Here is a 19,130-nt window from a genome sequence, read left to right on the forward strand (position 1 = left end):
GTGTTGTCGCAGAAAGGTTCCGACTGCTCCGTCATTAGGCCTTGTGCCTTCTTTTCTCGCAAATTTTCGCCCGCAGAGCGGAATTATGATGTTGGGAATCGGGAGCTTTTGGCCATGAAGTGGGCGTTTGAGGAGTGGCGCCATTGGCTCGAGGGGGCTAGGCATCAGGTGGTGGTATTGACTGACCACAAAAATTTGATTTATCTTGAGACTGCCAGACGCCTGAATCCTAGACAGGCGCGCTGGTCTTTATTTTTTTTCTCGCTTTAATTTTGTGGTGTCATACCTACCGGGTTCTAAGAATGTTAAGGCAGATGCCCTTTCTAGGAGTTTTGACCCGGACTCTCCTGGTAATTCTGAACCCACAGGTATCCTTAGGGAGGGAGTAATTTTGTCGGCCGTTTCTCCTGATCTGCGGCGGTCCTTGCAAGAGTTTCAGGCGGATAGACCGGATCGTTGTCCGCCTGATAGACTGTTTGTTCCGGATGATTGGACCAGCAGAGTCATCTCTGAGGTACATTCTTCTGCATTGGCAGGTCATCCCGGAATTTTTGGTACCAGGGATTTGGTGGCAAGATCCTTCTGGTGGCCTTCTCTGTCACGAGATGTGCGAGTCTTTGTGCAGTCATGTGACGTTTGTGCTCGGGCCAAGTCTTGTAGTTCTCGGGCTAGCGGACTGCTGTTGCCCTTGCCTATTCCTAAGAGGCCTTGGACACACATCTCGATGGATTTTATTTCAGATCTGCCTGTTTCCCAGAAGATGTCTGTCATCTGGGTGGTCTGTGACCGTTTCTCTAAAATGGTCCATTTGGTTCCTCTGCCCAAGTTGCCTTCTTCTTCTGAGTTGGTTCCTCTGTTTTTTCAGAATGTTGTCCGATTGCACGGTATTCCTGAGAATATTGTTTCTGACAGAGGTACCCAATTTGTGTCTAGATTTTGGCGGGCATTCTGTGCTAGGATGGGCATAGATTTGTCTTTTTCATCTGCTTTTCACCCTCAGACTAATGGCCAGACCGAGCGGACTAATCAGACCCTTGAGACATATCTGAGGTGTTTTGTCTCTGCTGACCAGGATGATTGGGTTGCTTTTTTGCCATTGGCAGAGTTCGCCCTCAATAATCGGGCCAGTTCTTCCACCTTGGTGTCCCCGTTTTTCTGTAATTCGGGGTTTCACCCTCGATTTTCCTCCGGTCAGGTGGAATCCTCGGATTGTCCTGGAGTGGATGCGGTGGTGGAGAGATTGCATCACATCTGGGGACAGGTTATGGACAATTTGAAGTTGTCCCAGGAGAAGACTCAGCGTTTTGCCAACCGTCATCGTCGTGTTGGTTCTCGGCTTTGTGTTGGAGATTTAGTGTGGTTGTCTTCTCGTTTTGTCCCTATGAGGGTCTCTTCTCCTAAGTTTAAACCTCGGTTCATCGGCCCTTATAGAATATTGGAGATTCTTAATCCTGTTTCTTTCCGTTTGGACCTCCCTGCGTCCTTTTCCATTCATAACGTTTTTCATCGGTCGTTATTGCGCAGGTATGAGGTACCTGTTGTACCTTCAGTTGAGCCTCCTGCTCCGGTGTTGGTTGAGGGTGAGTTGGAGTACGTTGTGGAGAAAATTTTGGACTCTCGTGTTTCCAGACGGAAACTCCAGTATCTGGTCAACTGGAAGGGTTACGGCCAGGAGGATAATTCTTGGGTCAATGCATCTGATGTTCATGCTTCTGATCTTGTTCGTGCCTTCCATAGGGCTCATCCTGGTCGCCCTGGTGGATCTGGTGAGGGTTCGGTGCCCCCTCCTTGAGGGGGGGGTACTGTTGTGAATTTGGATTCTGGGCTCCCCCGGTGGCCGCTTGTGGAATTGGACTTGTCATCCTCTTTCCTGTTTCACCTGATTCCATCAGTAGTGGGTGTCGCTATTTAAGCTCATTTCTCTGGTGGTTTCTTGCCGGTCAACAATGTTATCTGATGCCTCTCAGTGCTTGTTCCTGCTTCTAGACAACTACTGATAAGTTGGACTTTTGTCCATGTTTTGTTTTGCCTATTTGTTCCAGTTCACAGCTGAAGTTTTGTTACTGTGTCTGGAAAGCTCTCGTTGATCAGGGATTGCTACTCTGGCGTTATGAGTTAATGCCAGAGTTTAAGGTAATCTCTGGATGGTGTTTTGTTAGTGTTTTTCTGCTGACCATGAAAGGATACTATCTGTCTTCTGCTATCTAGTAAGCGGACCTCAAATTTGCTAAGACTATTTTCCTGCTGCGTTTGTTGTTTCATCTGAACTCACCGTCATTATATGTGGGGGGCTACTGTCTTCTTTGGAATATTTCTCTAGAGGTGAGCCAGGTCTTATATTTCCCTCTGCTAGCTATTTAGGTCTTAGGCCAGAGCTGGGCATCTAGCGATAAATAGGAAATGCTACCTGGCTATTTCTAGTTGCGCGGCAGGCTTAGTTCATGGTCAGTATAGTTCCATCTTCCGAGAGCTTGTCCCTCTATAGGCTTGCTATGATCTCTGCCTGCAGAGATCATGACAGCAGTCTCTTTACCTCTTTACTGAAGATCTCTGGGTCCTCAATCCGGAATACGGTTAACCAGGCTGCGCAAGTCCGGCCGGTCCAATGGCACCTCCAGAGTTCTCTTTGCAGGTGGAAATCTGTGCCTTCCTGCTAGCGCTATGTGTTGTGGTCCTTCCCTGCTGTGCTTACGGAAAGTACCCACAACTGTTGTGTCTGTTTCTTAAGTTCCCTCACAACTCGATTAGATGATGTTCTGCTAATCTTCCGTCCCTCCCTGATGTTACGGTTAGGACGGCACCCGTATGACGGGTAGGCTCGGAGCTCTTCCGGGACCCTAGAGTCGCCCCTCTCCACAAGTTGCCCCCTATGTCTACGTAGGTGATTTAGGTGAGACAGCCCGCCTATGACTGACTGTCCTGCCGTTGGTTTGAAGTATTGCTTGAAGCTAGATTTATAAATACTTCCTCGACGTTCCGGCCGCCGGTTGTGCGCCTCAGTAGAATGTTGCCTCGGTCTCACAGCACGACTCCTACTGGTATTCTCCTTGTTGCTTTGATCTCGTTTCTCACTCAGCACAATCTATCTCGCTTCTAATCCTTCCTTGGGCACCGCCGCTATGCTGAGCAGGCACGGTCCCGTGACGTTCTCTCAAGTTGCCAGGCCTCTGTCAGGATCCCACCCCTGACAGGGACCCTACCGAATCTTCCCCCACAACACCCTCTGCCACAAGGTGTTGCCTGGTTCCAACCCAGTCAGCTTTCTCCCTAACTTCCTGCCTGACCCCCAGTTTTATCAGTATGTGAGGAGTGGCCTAATGAATAGCACCCTTAGCTCCCCCTGGAGGCCCGGCTGTGAAATGTATTGGTGTCTGTGATACCTGGTCAGATGAACTCCTTCAGTGCCATCAGACGTACCATAGCTCCCCTTAGTGGCGGAGCCACAGTACTGCAATGACCAGGACTCTGGGGCGCTGCACTCCCCCCCGGTTAAATCCAGTACTCCTGGACTGGGAAGAAAACAACAATACAGGTTAGCAAAAAGACATACAATTTTGAAAATGCAATAACAATAAGTAAGCTTGAACAGAGCTTCCCTTTATGGGAGGTGAGGACACTTGAACATTACAAACTTGGTTAAACATTATAAATTACAGGCTATAAACAACTCCTGTTACCCAACCGGGTATTCTACTCAGTGCAAACTTTTGAATAATAAGTTAACATTGTCCTTAAGGACGTACACTTCCTATCCACTAAAGACTTTACTTATAAAACATTATGAAACTGACTTCTTCTTCAAGGGCGTACAGACTAAACCCACTAAAGAATTATTCTGAACATTATAATATTAATTAACTCTTTCTCTTTCATTCTCCTTCGTTAAATCTGCAGGACCGCCTGTCCTAACTGCTCCAGGCCTGCTGCCTCTCCTTTCTTTACAGGACCGCCCCTTTCAGCCCGGGCCTACTGCCTTTTCAACTACTATACACAGTATAGAACATAACATTTACTTTCAGTTTGAAATCACTGAGCCATCCCTACATGGCTCCTAAGAGGACTCACTGACTAACCCCGTACGGGTTCACTTTCTGTCCTCATTTTTCTATCAACGTTATCAAACATTTCTTACAATCAACTAGTTGGAGACATATAACTTTTACATGTAAGCATCATCATCACTTTCTTTTTGTCAAGACATTATTGCTATCTATCTGTCTTAAAGCAATATCATTCTTTAAGTGCAACAAGTGAACATCCCCTTTAAGAGAGGACCAAGTCTTTATGAGGTAGCACATCTTCTCAAACTACCAGTCCGTACTCAGCAAAGGCTCCGGTGCGGTATCTTCGCAAAGAGTCCTTCTTTAAGTAAAACCAGTAGGGAGCACCTTTAAGAAGGTGCAAACTATTTACAAGCAGTTTGTATCATGCACTGTTCATGATTGCGGCAGTTCTTGATAACAAAGAAGAAAATAGAAAATAACCAAAAAGCAGTAGGGATCCCGGGTCAACAAAGGGATCCCTTTAAGAGTTAACCCTAAACGGGTTTAGCAGCAAAACAGTAGAACAGTAACTATTTACATTTGCAGTGCATTAATATCTTACTCTTGTGGTGCAGAAGGTGGTTTCCTTCCGGGCCTCACCAGACCAACGGGTCGCGCTGCCGATCCAAGGAGCGGTTCCTGCCCCAGCAATGACAGGATCCCTCGCCGTGATGCTCTTCTCACTGATGGACCAGCACGTCCCCAAGGTACATGGTGGGTCCGGGTTCCCCGCTGCTCTGCAGGGACAGGTTCCGTTGCCTTTTCAGCAGGAGGTTCGTCTTCTGATGTTCCGGCAGCGGCCTGGAGTGCGACGCACCGCTGGACGCCCCGAGCTATCCAGCCAGCTTCACCTGTTTCCCTCCTCCACCTGGTGTAGGTTACAGCGTCACCTGGCTCCAGGTCGCGAGCGAACCTTCCCCCGCAGGGCTCTACTTCCTCCTGGTCTACACGGACCTGTAGCGGCTCCCCAATCTCCTGTATAACTCCCCTTCCGTGTCGGGAGTTAAAGGACACCACTACACCCCGGTGTGACGGCGGGGTTTCTTCCACGCTGGTCAGGTCAATCTGGGCTGCAGGCTGGGGCCGGCTCCGCCACGCCGTCATCAAGCGCCGCAGGTGTTCGGCCTCTGGCAAGATCCTCATGCCCTGTGTCTGCAGCGTACCTTCAGCCGCGGCCGGGTTGGGAGGAGCAGGGGACACCGGGGACAGGTGGACCTCCGTGGGCTGGCCCAGCCGAGCGAGCACGCGGGCATCAGCCTCCAAGCGGCGTGCTATCTGTCAGGCCTCAGCTGCGGCCACACACTCCTCGGACATTTGCCAGTTAGGTCGACCCATCGGTGGTTCCGTGAGGGCCAGTCCCCGCAACGATGGCGTCTTCGAGGCTGTGTCCGGTGATGCGGCTCCATGCCGAGTCAGGTTATCCCCACGCGGTGCTCCCAGCGTCGCCATCTTTATCTCCTCCCCAGCGTCTTCTTCCCGCGGTCTCTTTCGTGGGCGGCCCCGTCTCCATGGTCTCCACCCTCCAAACAAGATCAGGAGGCGGACCTCGGCTGTTGACGGACACGTCCTCAGGACACAGAAATATTTAGACTGGGCTGCCATTGTCGTTCGCGCTCTCCAGCTTGTCCACGCCTACTCCACGCCCCTCTTCTTCTCCCGCGCTTCTCCTCAGCGCTGCAATGGCGGCGATTTTGGCGGTAATCCTTGTAGTAATGGCAACACACAGTTCTCTCAATAAAGCACAGTCCAAGCACAGTAAATCACAGTTCCAAGGCACACATGACCTAATTCTTCAGGCTTAAGTAGATCCTGTTCGTGATGCCAAGTTGTAGCGCCCCCACTGCCGCAGGGCCGAGGGGTACCCGGTACCGGGCCTCTGGGTATCTGCTCTGGGGTTGTCACGGTGGCTAGGCCCGGTCCGTGACCCTGCTGAGGGGCGTACAGTAATAGATGTGGATGGTGGTGGTGGTGCGGTGCAGTAAATAGCGAGGACACCAGGTTGCAGTCTCTTTACCTCTTTACTGAAGATCTCTGGGTCCTCAATCCGGAATACGGTTAACCAGGCTGCGCAAGTCCGGCCGGTCCTATGGCACCTCCAGAGTTCTCTTTGCAGGTGGAAATCTGTGCCTTCCTGCTAGCGCTATGTGTTGTGGTCCTTCCCTGCTGTGCTTACGGAAAGTCCCCACAACTGTTGTGTCTGTTTCTTAAGTTCCCTCACAACTCGATTAGATGATGTTCTGCTAATCCTCCGTCCCTCCCTGATGTTACAGTTAGGACGGTACCCGTATGACGGGTAGGCTCGGAGCTCTTCCGGGACCCTAGAGTCGCCCCTCTCCACAAGTTGCCCCCTATGTCTACGTAGGTGATTTAGGTGAGACAGCCCGCCTATGACTGACTGTCCTGCCGTTGGTTTGAAGTATTGCTTGAAGCTAGATTTATAAATACTTCCTCGGCGTTCCGGCCGCCGGTTGTGCGCCTCAGTAGAATGTTGCCTCGGTCTCACAGCACGACTCCTACTGGTATTCTCCTTGTTGCTTTGATCTCGTTTCTCACTCAGCACAATCTATCTCGCTTCTAATCCTTCCTTGGGCACCGCCGCTATGCTGAGCAGGCACGGTCCCGTGACGTTCTCTCAAGTTGCCAGGCCTCTGTCAGGATCCCACCCCCGACAGGGGCCCTACCGAATCTTCCCCCACAACACCCTCTGCCACAAGGTGTTGCCTGGTTCCAACCCAGTCAGCTTTCTCTCTAACTTCCTGCCTAACCCCCAGTTTTACCAGACTGTGAGGAGTGGCCTAATGAATAGTACCCTTAGCTCCCCCTGGAGGCCTGGCTGTGAAATGTATTGGTGTCTGTGATACCTGGTCAGATGAACTCCTTCAGTGCCATCAGACGTACCATAGCTCCCCTTAGTGGCGGAGCCACAGTACTGCAACGACCAGGACTCTGGGGCGCTGCAGGGGGACAGTGAAGAGGACAACGAGGTGGACTATTAGGGGACAATGAGGCTGACAGTGAAGGGGACAATGAGGTGGATAGTGACAGTGAGGTGACCAGAGAGGGGGACAGTGAAGAGGACAACGAGGTGGACTATTAGGGGACAATGAGGCTGACAGTGAAGGGGGACAATGAGGCGGATAGTGGGGGATAGTAAAGTGGCCAGTGAAGGGGACAGTTGCAGATAAATGTCTAGGTTTTGGGGAATTTTCTTTTAATTACAAAAAAAAATTGTTTCCCTCTTCAGACAGAGGATTACACAAGAAATGCAAAACCACAGTCTTCGTTTCTGACCAGCAGCGAGTGTCTCTGACTGACCCTGATCTCAGTCGTTTTCTGGGTCTTGCTGCTGCTTTCTAGTGCATTAAGAGAAAAGAAAGATGTGTAACTGTAATACAACTGCAGATCCACCATCACTGACCCATCGCTGTTCCGGCACTGCTGCCGCTGGCACCTCTCCTGTCTCTCTCGCCGTATTATTCCCAGACTACTACTCTGATCTTCTTCAGAGCTGCAGTTGCCTGGAGTCCTTGTCCAATACTACAGGGCTTTCAGGTCCGACCACTTGCTGAGCTGTGTCGTCCTCTTTCTGTCCCGAGAATCATGAATTATTCACATTCACCATGTTATTTGCACGGAGTGGACCTGCTCGTCTGTACAGAATGACACCATGACAGATAAGGTCCCCAGCCGAGATGTCAGAGCACTGAGACGATAAATCTGGACTCGGACCTGATAGCTCTGCGGTGAGATGATCGGTCTGTAGACATGAGATGCTAATCTGGAGCTCGGCGATGGCGGCTGCGGGGTCGGAGAGCAGTGCCAGGTGTGCGGCACTCTGGACTCGTGTCACTGTGTGCTTATGATAGCGCGGCACGTGGCGGTGAGAGGTCGGCACATCGCGGGGACAGGTTGCCATGTTGGACCTTGTTTCCTTAGATGACAGAAGCATTTAAAGTGGCAGAACGTCCCGGACAAGGAGGTCACTGGTGGTTGTGCCCCGGTACCAGCAGCCTAGAGGCCCCTCTAGTGGGGTCAGCACAAATGCTCTGCAGGCAGTGAGATAGGGCGATAATGTGGCGATGAGGAACGATGCTCCGCACCTGGTATCTCAGCAGTCAGCAGCGGCAGGGAGGTGGTCTGTAACCATAGAGATGCATAGAACCTTCCTGAAGCTGTAGACACAAAGCTGGTGGCCATGTGAAGGGCTGTCACTGACAAATCATGTGATCGCAGCGCCTCGTCCATTTCTTTTTCTTCTGCGCACTTCCTCTCTAAAGTCCCTCCCTGTAATTAAGGTGCAACTTTTCCTTACAACCAACTGGGCGTGACCACAAAACATAGCCACGCCCACACAGGTTGTGGTAGACGCCCAGTTGTTGAAGGGGAAATGAATTCCTGAGGGGAGGAACCTTGGATGGAGGGGATGTGTGGCGCAGCAGAGGAGCTCTGCCCTGTACCTGGGGACCTGGGGCTGTGTGACATCTGAGGCCACAACCTAATGGCTGCCACCCAGATCCCACAATGCACTGCTTCCTATACTGCACTGTGCAGCATGTGGTCACTTCATCATGTCACAGGCTGTACAGTGAAGCCTCAACCTCCAGCAGGTGATTCCAGCAGAGGCCGACTGTGCAGACACTGAACCAGCAGGAGCCGGAGAAGTGCCGCAACCGGAGAGCCAGCAGGAGCCGGAGAAGTGCTGCAACCGGAGAGCCAGCTGGAAAGCAGCAGAAAATGTCACTTGTATCAGATCCATTGTTTACTGCAGGAAGTGGGGGATGTTACTATGGGGGTGATGATATTATGGGGGTGATGTTATTATGGGGATGATGATATTATGGGGGTGATGATATTATGGGGTGATGATATTATGGGGTGATGATATTATGGGGGGATGTTACTATGGGGTGATGTTATTATGGGGGTGATGTTATTATGGGGGTGATGATATTATGGGGTGATGATATTATGGGGTGATGATATTATGGGGTGATGATATTATGGGGTGATGATATTATGGGGGGATGTTACTATGGGGTGATGTTATTATGGGGGTGATGTTATTATGGGGTGATGATATGGGGGATGTTATTATGGGGGTGATGATATTATGGGGGTGATGTTATTATGGGGGTGATGATATTATGGGGGATGTTATTATGGGGTGATGATATTATGGGGGTGATGTTATTATGGGGGTGATGATATGGGGGATGTTATTATGGGGGTGATGATATGGGGGATGTTATTATGGGGGTGATGATATTATGGGGGTGATGTTATTATGGGGTGATGATATTATGGGGGTGATGTTATTATGGGGTGATGATATTATGGGGGTGATGATATTATGGGGTGATGTTATTATGGGGGTGATGATATGGGGGTGATGTTATGGGGTGATGATATGGGGGATGTTATTATGAGGTGATGATATTATGGGGGTTATGATATTATGGGGTGATGATATGGGTGATGTTATTATGGGGATGATGATATGGGGGTGATGTTATGGGGGTGATGATATGGGGGATGTTATTATGAGGTGATGATATTATGGGGGTGATGTTATTATGGGGTGATGATATGGGGGATGTTATTATGGGGGTGATGATATTATGGGGGTGATGTTATGGGGTGATGATATTATGGGGGTGATGTTATTATGGGGGCGATGATATTATGGGGGTGATGTTATTATGGGGTGATGATATTATGGGGGTGATGTTATTATGGGGTGATGATATTATGGGGGTGATGATATTATGGGGTGATGATATTATGGGGGTTATGATATTATGGGGTGATGATATGGGTGATGTTATTATGGGGGTGATGATATTATGGGGGTGATGTTATGGGGGTGATGATATGGGGGATGTTATTATGAGGTGATGATATTATGGGGGTGATGATATTATGGGGGTGATGTTATGGGGTGATGATATGGGGGATGTTATTATGGGGTGATGATATGGGGGATGTTATTATGGGGGTGATGATATTATGGGGGTGATGTTATGGGGTGATGATATTATGGGGGTGATGTTATTATGGGGGCGATGATATTATGGGGGATGTGATGGGGGTGATGATATTATAGGGATGTTATTATGAGGGTGATGTTATTATGGGGGATGTTATTATGGGGTGATGATATTATGGGGTGATGATATTATAGGGATGTTATTATGGGGGTGATGTTATTATGGGGTGATGATATTATAGGGATGTTATTATGAGGGTGATGATATTATGGGGGATGTTATTATGGGGTGATGATATTATGGGGGATGTTATTATGGGGGTGATGATATTATGGGGGATGTTATTATGGGGATGATGATATTATGGGGGATGTTATTATGGGGGTGATGATATGGGGGATGTTATTATGGGGGTGATGATATGGGGGATGTTATTATTGGGATGATGATATTATGGGGGATGTTATTATGGGGGATGTTATTATGGGGGATGTTATTATGGGGGTGATGATATTATGGGGGATGTTATGGGGTGATGTTAGTATGACGGTGATATTGGGGGTGATGTTATTATGGAGGTGATATTATTGAGGGGTGATGTTAGTATGACGGTGATATTGGGGGTGATGTTATTATGGGGGTGATATTATTGAGGGGTGATGTTAGTATGACGGTGATATTGGGGGTGATGTTATTATGGGGGTGATAATGGGGGTGATGTTATTATGGGGTGACGTGATTAGTCGGGGGGGTTCCCTTTGCACACGCCGTCCTCGTTGCGTCCTTAGACTTGGTGACTGTTCACACTGTCAGAGCCGGGGCATTAACTCTTCGCTGCGGTGACGGATACATTACTAGTAATTGTTGAGACATCACGATTATAGGAAATTCTAAATTGTTTTTATTTAAAAAAATGGAAAACTGTCAGAAGATCTGAGTCCAGGAGAGGAGGCCGCCAGGGGACAATCCTTCTCTCCCGCCGCGTCCTCCTTCCATCTGATCCTGGGGGAGCTGGGTGGATACACACGGCCGTGGTGCAGGGACAGTACCCGCAGGGAATGTACAGGTGACTGGTGGCAGGACCCAGCTGGCCCAGATTCTGGAGCTGTCAGCCAGGCAGGGTGGGGATGATGCCACCCAGCTCACCCAGAGTCCTGCATGGCACCAGGTTAGCATAAGTAGCCTGGCACTGACACTGGGGTCCTCATCTACAGCAGGACATTCCGGGGGCACTAGAGGCGGGTCTCCTTCTGGGACCAGCACCCGCACCGCAGCAGTCCGGAGGGCAGTGCAGAGCTCTTGCAGCTGTTGCACGGAGCGCAGTTCTCTCCGGTCAGACATCGCTTCTTCAGTATGTAGAGCACAGCGGCGCTCAGGCCGAGGAAGACTGCACCCAGCGCCAGCGTCATCCCCAGGTAGATGGACCTGCGGGGAGACCACACACGTCAGCCACCGGCGGAGGAAAAGTCTAAAGGAGCAGAAGTGACCCTGTCTGTCAGCAGGACCCCCTGTGTCTGTCAGCAGGACCCCCTGTATCTGTCAGCAGGACCCCCTGTGTCTGTCAGCAGGACCCCCTGTGTCTGTCAGCAGGACTCTCTGTGTCTGTCAGAAGGAATCTCTGTCAGCAGGACCCCCTGTGTCTGTCAGCAGGACCCCCTGTGTCTGTCAGCAGGACCCCCTGTGTCTGTCAGCAGGACACTCTGTGTCTGTCAGAAGGACCCCCTGTGTCTGTCAGCAGGACCCCCAGTGTCTGTCAGCAGGACTCTCTATGTCTGTCAGCAGGACCCTCTGTGTCTGTCAGAAGGACTCTCTGTCTGTCAGCAGGATCCACTGTGTCTGTCAGCAGGATCCACTGTGTCTGTCAGCAGGACCCCCTGTGTCTGTCAGCAGGACCCTCTGTGTCTGTCAGCAGGACCCCCTGTGTCTGTCAGCAGGACCCTCTGTCTGTCAGCAGGACCCTCTGTGTCTGTCAGCAGGACCCTCTGTGTCTGTCAGCAGGACTCTGTGTATGTCAGAAGGACTCTGTGTCTGTCAGCAGGACCCTCTGTGTCTGTCAGCAGGACCCTCTGTGTCTGTCAGCAGGACTCTGTGTATGTCAGAAGGACTCTGTGTCTGTCTGCAGGACCCTCTGTGTCTGTCTGCAGGACCCTCTGTGTCTGTCTGCAGGACCCTCTGTGTCTGTCAGCAGGACCCTCTGTCTGTTGCAGCACCCCCAGGTAACCGGTTGCTGCAGTGATGTTGCCTTCCCTTCGGGGAGGGTGATGTCACGCTTGGAGGCAAAGGGGATCCTATCTATCAGGTAAGGCACTCACATTCAACACATCTGAATCTAGGCCAGGAGGGGGAGCTCAGGACCCGGATTCAGGGGAGCTCCCTTACACTTTATGTATCCTGGTCTGGAGGAGGAGCCAGTGAGTCTCAGGGAGTCTGAGAGAGACAGTGGAGGGAGACTCTTGGTCTCCAGTAGCTGAAGGACATCTGGAGCAGACGTGGGGACCGAGCAGGCACGAGGGAGCTGCTACCCCTGGAAAAAGAATCAGAAGGAGAGTTGAATTGTGGAGGAGGTTAGAGGGAAGAAGCACAGAGGAGGAAAGGGCTCAGGAGGGGAACAGCGGAAGGACACCCTGGGAGCCAGAGTGCAGAACCGGGTACCGGGAGCCCGAGGTCGTGTTGTTCTCCAGGACGCATGACAGAATCGGAAGGCAAAGCACTATATGTCAATTGCCTGTAATAAGTCTGAGGTGAAGCAGTGACCGTGAGAGAGTCGGTTCTGAGCTCCCCCTCCTGGCCTAGATTCAGATTGTGTTGAATGCGAGTGCCTTACCTGATAGATAGGATCCCCTTTGCCTCCAAGCGTGACATCACCCTCCCCGAAGGGAAGGCAACATCACTGCAGCAACCGGTTACCTGTGGGTGCTGCAACAGACACAGAAGATCCTGCTGACAGACACAGGGAGTCCTTCTGACAGACACAGAGAGTCCTGCTGACAGACACAGAGAGTCCTGCTGACAGACACAGAGAGTCCTGCTGACAGACACAGGGCGTCCTGATGACAGACACAGAGTCCTTCTGACAGACAGAGAGAGTCCTGCTGACAGACACAGGGGGTCCTGCTGACAGACACAGGGGGTCCTGCTGACAGACACAGGGGGTCCTGCTGACAGACACAAAGTCCTTCTGACAGACACAGAGAGACCTTCTGATAGACACAGGGGGTCCTGCTGACAGACACAGGGGGTCCTGCTGACAGACACAGGGGGTCCTTCTGACAGACACAGAGGGTCCTGCTGACAGATGCAGAGAGTCCTACTGACAGACACAGGGGGTCCTGCTGACAGACACAGAGTCCTGCTGACAGACAAGGAGTCCTTCTGACAGACACAGAGTCCTGCTGATGGACACAGGGGGTCCTGCTGAAAGATGCAGGGGGTCATGCTGACAGACACAGGGGGTCCTGCTAACAGACACAGAGGGTCCTGCTGACAGCCACGGGGTCCTGCTGACAGACACAGGGAGTCCTGCTGACAGACAAAGAGGGTCCTGCTGACAGGAACAGGGGGTCCTGCTCACAGCCGCAGAGGGTCCTGCTGACAGACAGAGGGTCCTGCTGACAGACACAGAGGGTCCTGCTGACAGACGCAGGGGGTCCTGCTGACCGACACAGAGGGTCCTCTCATACCTCACTCCTGTCTGCAGCCGCCCTCACCTAATGTCATCTTCACCTATCATCCATCGCTCTTGTTTGCAGCCGCCCTCACCTAATGTCATTGTCACCTCTCATCCCTCGCTTCTGTCTGCAGCCGCCCTCACCTAATGTCATTGTCACCTCTCATCCCTCGCTCCTCTCTGCAGCCGCCCTCACCTAATTTCATTGTCACCTCTCATCCCTCGCTCCTCTCTGCAGCCGCCCTCACCTAATTTCATTGTCGCCTCTCATCCCTCGCTCTTGTCTGCAGCCGCCCTCACCTAATGTCATTGTCATCAATCATCCCTCGCTCCTCTCTGCAGCCGCCCTCACCTAATGTCATTGTCACCTCTCATCCCATGCGCCTGTATGCAGCCGCCCTCACCTAATGTCATTGTCACCTCTCACTCCTGTCTGGAGCTGCCTTCACCTAATGTCATTGTCATCTATCATCCCTCGCTCCTCTCTGCAGCCGCCCTCACCTAATGTCATTGTCACCTCTCATCCCTCGCTCCTGTCTGGAGCTGCCCTCACCTAATATCATTGTCATCTATCATCCCTCGCTCCTCTCTGCAGCCGCACTCACCTAATGTCATTGTCACCTCTCATCCCTCGCTTCTGTCTGCAGCCGCCCTCTCTCCTAATGTCATTGTCACCTCTCATCCCTCGCTCCTGTCTGCAGCTGCCCTCACCTAATTTCATTGTCGCCTCTCATCCCTCACTCCTGTCTGCAGCCACCCTCACTTAATGTCATTGTCACCTTTCATCCCTCGCTCCTGTCTGCAGCCGCCCTCACCTAATGTCATTGTCACCTCTCATCCCTCGCTCCTGTCTGCAGCCGTCCTCACCTAATGTCATTGTCACCTCTCATCCATCGCTCCTGTCTGCAGCTGCCCTCACCTAATGTCATTGTCACCTCTCATCCCTCGCTCCTCTCTGCAGCCACCCTCACCTAATGTCATTGTCAACTCTCATCCCTCGCTCCTCTCTGCAGCCACCCTCACCTAATGTCACTGTCACCTCTCATCCCTCACTCCTGTCTGGAGCTGCCCTCACCTAATGTCATTGTAATCTATCATCCCTCGCTCCTCTCTGCAGCCGCCCTCACCTAATGTCATTGTCACCTCTCATCCCTTGCTCCTGTGTACAGCCTCCCTCACCTAATGTCATTATCACCTCTCATCCATTACTCCTGTCTGCTGGCATCCTCACCTAATGTAATTGTCACCTCTCATCCCTCACTTCTGTCTGCAGCCACCCTTACCTAATGTCATTGTCACCTCTCATCCCTCGCTCTTGTCTGCAACCACCCTCACCTAAGGTCATTGTCACCTCTCATCCCTCACTCCTGTCTGCAGCCACCCTCACCTAATGTCATTGTCACCTCTCATCCCTCGCTCCAGTCTGCAGCTGCCCTCACCTAATGTCATCGTCACCTCTCATCCCTAGCTCCTGTCTGCAGCCGCCCTCACCTAATGTCATTGTCACCTCTCATCCCTCGCTCCTGTCTGCAGCCGTCCTCACCTAATGTCATTGTCGCCTCTCATCCCTCACTTCTGTCTGCAGCCAACCTCACCTAATGTCACTGTCACCTCTCATCCCTCGATCTTGTCTGCAGCCGCCCTCACCTAATGTCATTGTCATCAATCATCCCTCGCTCCTCTCTGCAGCCGCCCTCACCTAATGTCGTTGTCACCTCTCATCCTTCACTCCTGTCTGCAGCCGCCCTCACCTAATGTCATTGTCACCTCTCATCCCTCGCTCCTCTCTGCAGCCGCCCTCACCTAATGTCGTTGTCACCTCTCATCCTTCACTCTTGTCTGCAGCCGCCCTCACCTAATGTCGTTGTCACCTCTCATCCTTCACTCCTGTCTGCAGCCGCCCTCACCTAATGTCATTGTCACCTCTCATCCATCGCTCCTGTCTGCAGCTGCCCTCACCAAATGTCATTGTCACCTCTCATCCATCGCTCCTGTCTGCAGCCACCCTCACCTAATGTCATTGCTGGCTCTCATCTTTCACTCTTGTCTGCAGCCACCCTCACCTAATGTCATTGTCGCCTCTCATCCCTCGCTCCTATCTGCAGCCTCCCTCACCTAATGTCATTGTCACCTCTCATCTCTCACTCTTGTCTGCAGCCACCCTCACCTAATGTCATTGTCACCTCTCATCCATCGCTCCTGTCTGCAGCCGCCCTCACCTAATGTCATCGTCACTTCTCATCCCTCGCTGCTGTCTGCAGCCGCCCTCAACTAATGTTATTGTCACCTCTCATCCATCACTCCTGTCTGCAGCCACCCTCACCTAATGTCATTGCCGGCTCTCATTCCTCACTCCTGTCTGCAGCCGTCCTCACCTAATGTCATTGTCACCTCTCATCCCTAGCTCCTGTCTGCAGCCGACCTCACCTAATGTCATTGTCACCTCTCATCCATCGTTCCTGTCTGCAGCTGCCTTCACCTAATGTCATTGTCACCTCTCATCCATCGCTCCTGTCTGCAGCCACCCTCGCCTAATGTCATTGTCACCTCTCATCCATCGCTCCTGTCTGCAGCTGCCCTCACCTTATGTCATTGTCGCCTCTCACCCATCGCCCATGTCTGCAGCCACCCTCACCTAATGTAATTTTCACATCTCATTCCTCGCTCCTGTCTGCAGCCACCCTCTCCTAATGTCATTGTCACATCTCATTCCTCGCTCCTGTCTGCAGCCGCCCTCACCTAATGTCATTGCCAGCTCTCATTCCTCACTCCTGTCTGCAGCCGTCCTCACCTAATGTCATTGTCACCTCTCATCCCTCGCTCCTGTCTGCAGCTGCCCTCACCTAATGTCAATGTCACCTCTCATCCCTCGCTCCTGTCTGCAGTTGCCCTCACCTAATGTCATTGTCACCTCTCATCCCTAGCTCCTGTCTGCAGCCGCCCTCACCTAATGTCATTGTCACCTCTCATCCATCGCTCCTGTCCGCAGCTGCCCTCATCTTATGTCATTGTCGCCTCTCATCCATCGCTCCTGTCTGCAGCCGCCCTCACCTAATGTCATTGTCACCTCTCATCCATCGTTCCTGTCTGCAGCCACCCTCTCCTAATGTCAATATCACTTCTCATCCATCGCTCCTGTCTGCAGCCACCCTCACCTAATGTAATTTTCACATCTCATTCCTCGCTCCTGTCTGCAGCCACCCTCTCCTAATTTCCTTGCCGGCTCTCATTCCTTACACCTGTCTGCAGCCATCCTCACCTAATGTCATTGTCACCTCTCATCCATTGCTCCTGTCTGGAGCTGCCCTCACCTAATGTAATTTTCACATCTTATTCCTCGCTCCTGTCTGCAGCCGCCCTCACCTAATGTCATTGTCACCTATCATCCCTCGCTCCTGTCTGCAGCCGTCCTCACCTAATGTCATTGTCACCTCTCATCCCTCGCTCCTGTCTGCAGCCACCCTCACCTAATGTCATTGCTGGCTCTCATCCCTCACTCCTGTCTGCAGCACTGCCTTCATCTGTGTATGAACTCTGCAGCCGTCCTCATGTCAATTAACATCGTGTCTTATTCTCCAGTTACCTCCAGAGGTGCAGTAGCTGTTACATCATATTATTATCCTCCATTCTTCTTCAGAGCTGCTATCACTATTTTGCTGTTACATCGTGTGTTATCCTCCAGTCACCTCCAATGCTACAGTCATTATTCTGCTGTTACATGGTGTCTTCTCCTCCAGTCACCTCCAGAGCTGTGGTAACTATTCTGCTGTTACATCGGGTCTAATCCTTCAGTAACCTCCAGAGCTGCAGTCACTATTCTGCTGTCAAATCCTGTCCTCTCATCCAGTCGCACAATGTGGATAAACTGCAGTTGGTGTCCAAAGTTATATGCAAATTGAGATTCTGATTTGGCTTTTATCCTAAGTCATATTGCCAGACTCGTTAAAGGGTTGATTGTAACTTGTGGGATCGCTGCCTCCAACAGGTGGCGCTAGAGTTCAAGTCCTCTATCTCACTGAAGAGGCATTTTGCTTATAAAATTTCCCAGAGGAGCATTGCAGAGCGAACAATCCTGCTTACCTTGACAAGTCAGAGCTGGTATGTCACTCTTTACTAAGAGAAACTTAGTCCAAAGTTAGACAGCAGAATAGTGAATGCAGCTCTGAAGGTGATTGAAAGATAAGACACGATGTAACAACAGAATAGTGAGTGCAGCTCTGGAGGTGACTGGAGGATAAGACACAATGTAACAGCAGAATAGTGAGTGCAGCTCTGGAGGTGTCTGGAAGATAAGACACAATGTAACAGCAGAATAGTGAGTGCAGCTCTGGAGGTGACTGGAGGATAAGAGATGATGTAACAGCAGAATAGTGACTGCAGCTCTGGAGGTGACTGCATGGAAATGCTGATAATTTGGGGCAGTTCCTCAGCACAGTAGGAGTCACCATTATTCCGCTCCCTGCTCCTTAGTCCTGTGTTTCCTGCTCCGCACTCACCGGAAGGCATCTGTGTTGTACAATCTGCAGGACCCCTTCCTGCTGCACTGCCGGACCCCCCACTTCAGACACACACTGTCGATCAGAGCACCGTAGTACATGGGGGCAGGGACCCCGGCTGTAAGACACAAGTAGCAGGGTGTCATTAGTTGGCTGGTGGATGTGGTTTCCCTCTCCCTCTGCATTTGATGAAGTGAGGAGCCCCCCCCATAATGTCACTATTGGGGTCTATCCATTATTGGAAGGAGCACATCCTATTATGACATTGCAAAGGTCGAGGTCTCCTCTTTCTCCACAGCCAAGAACTCTCAGAGGATTGCTCGTCTCACTGTGTCATCTGACAATCCTCTGTGAGTTGTAAACAGAAAAATGCTGCAGTGCCAACTGTACAGTGGACCTGCGCTGATACAGTGGAACAAACCCTAAGCCGTGACACTGACGATGTGATGACAATGACAGCAGCCTATTGTGAAAATAGCATGTCTTTGCGAGAAGGATCAAGGCAGAGGTGTTGCTGAATGTCTCGGTGTGGGGAGACTCATGTGTCACTGAACGTCTGCTCTCGGGAGGCTCATCACTGCATTGCTTCCCGTTTTTGGGTGATTTCCTCTGTTTCACTGAACGTCTGCTCTAGGGAGGCTCATCACTGCATTGCAGCCCGTTTTTGAGTGACTTCCTCTGTGTCACTGAACGTCTACTCTCGGGAGGCTCATCACTGCATTGCTGCCCTTTTTGAGTGACCTCCCCTGTTTCACAGAATGTCTGCTCTCGGGATGTTCATCACTGCATTGCTGCCCGTTTTTGCGTGACTTCCTCTGTTTCACTGAACGTCTGCACTCGGGAGGCTCATCACTGCATTGCTGCCCGTATTTGAGTGACTTCCTCTGTTTCACTGAATGTCTGCTCTCTGGAGGCTCATCACTGCATTGCTGCCCTT

At 51.2% G+C, this 19,130-nt stretch overlaps 1 protein-coding gene across 1 annotated transcript in view; it reads right to left on the reverse strand.

Annotated features, from left to right (window-relative positions):
• Positions 1-11,023: 11,023 nt before the first annotated feature.
• SLCO1C1 (solute carrier organic anion transporter family member 1C1) overlaps positions 11,024-19,130 on the reverse strand; it is a 124,029-nt gene continuing 115,922 nt past the window's right edge. Inside the window, exons 14-15 of the mRNA XM_077267237.1 lie at positions 18,194-18,311; positions 11,024-11,455 (exon numbers count right to left, since the gene is read on the reverse strand). Of these exons, the coding sequence (XP_077123352.1) occupies positions 11,263-11,455; positions 18,194-18,311 (311 nt within the window). The 3' untranslated portion in view covers positions 11,024-11,262. The remainder of the gene's footprint in view (positions 11,456-18,193; positions 18,312-19,130) is intronic.

The sequence above is a fragment of the Ranitomeya variabilis genome, chromosome 5 (genome assembly GCF_051348905.1).
Source record: "Ranitomeya variabilis isolate aRanVar5 chromosome 5, aRanVar5.hap1, whole genome shotgun sequence".
Classification (NCBI taxonomy): domain Eukaryota; kingdom Metazoa; phylum Chordata; class Amphibia; order Anura; family Dendrobatidae; genus Ranitomeya; species Ranitomeya variabilis.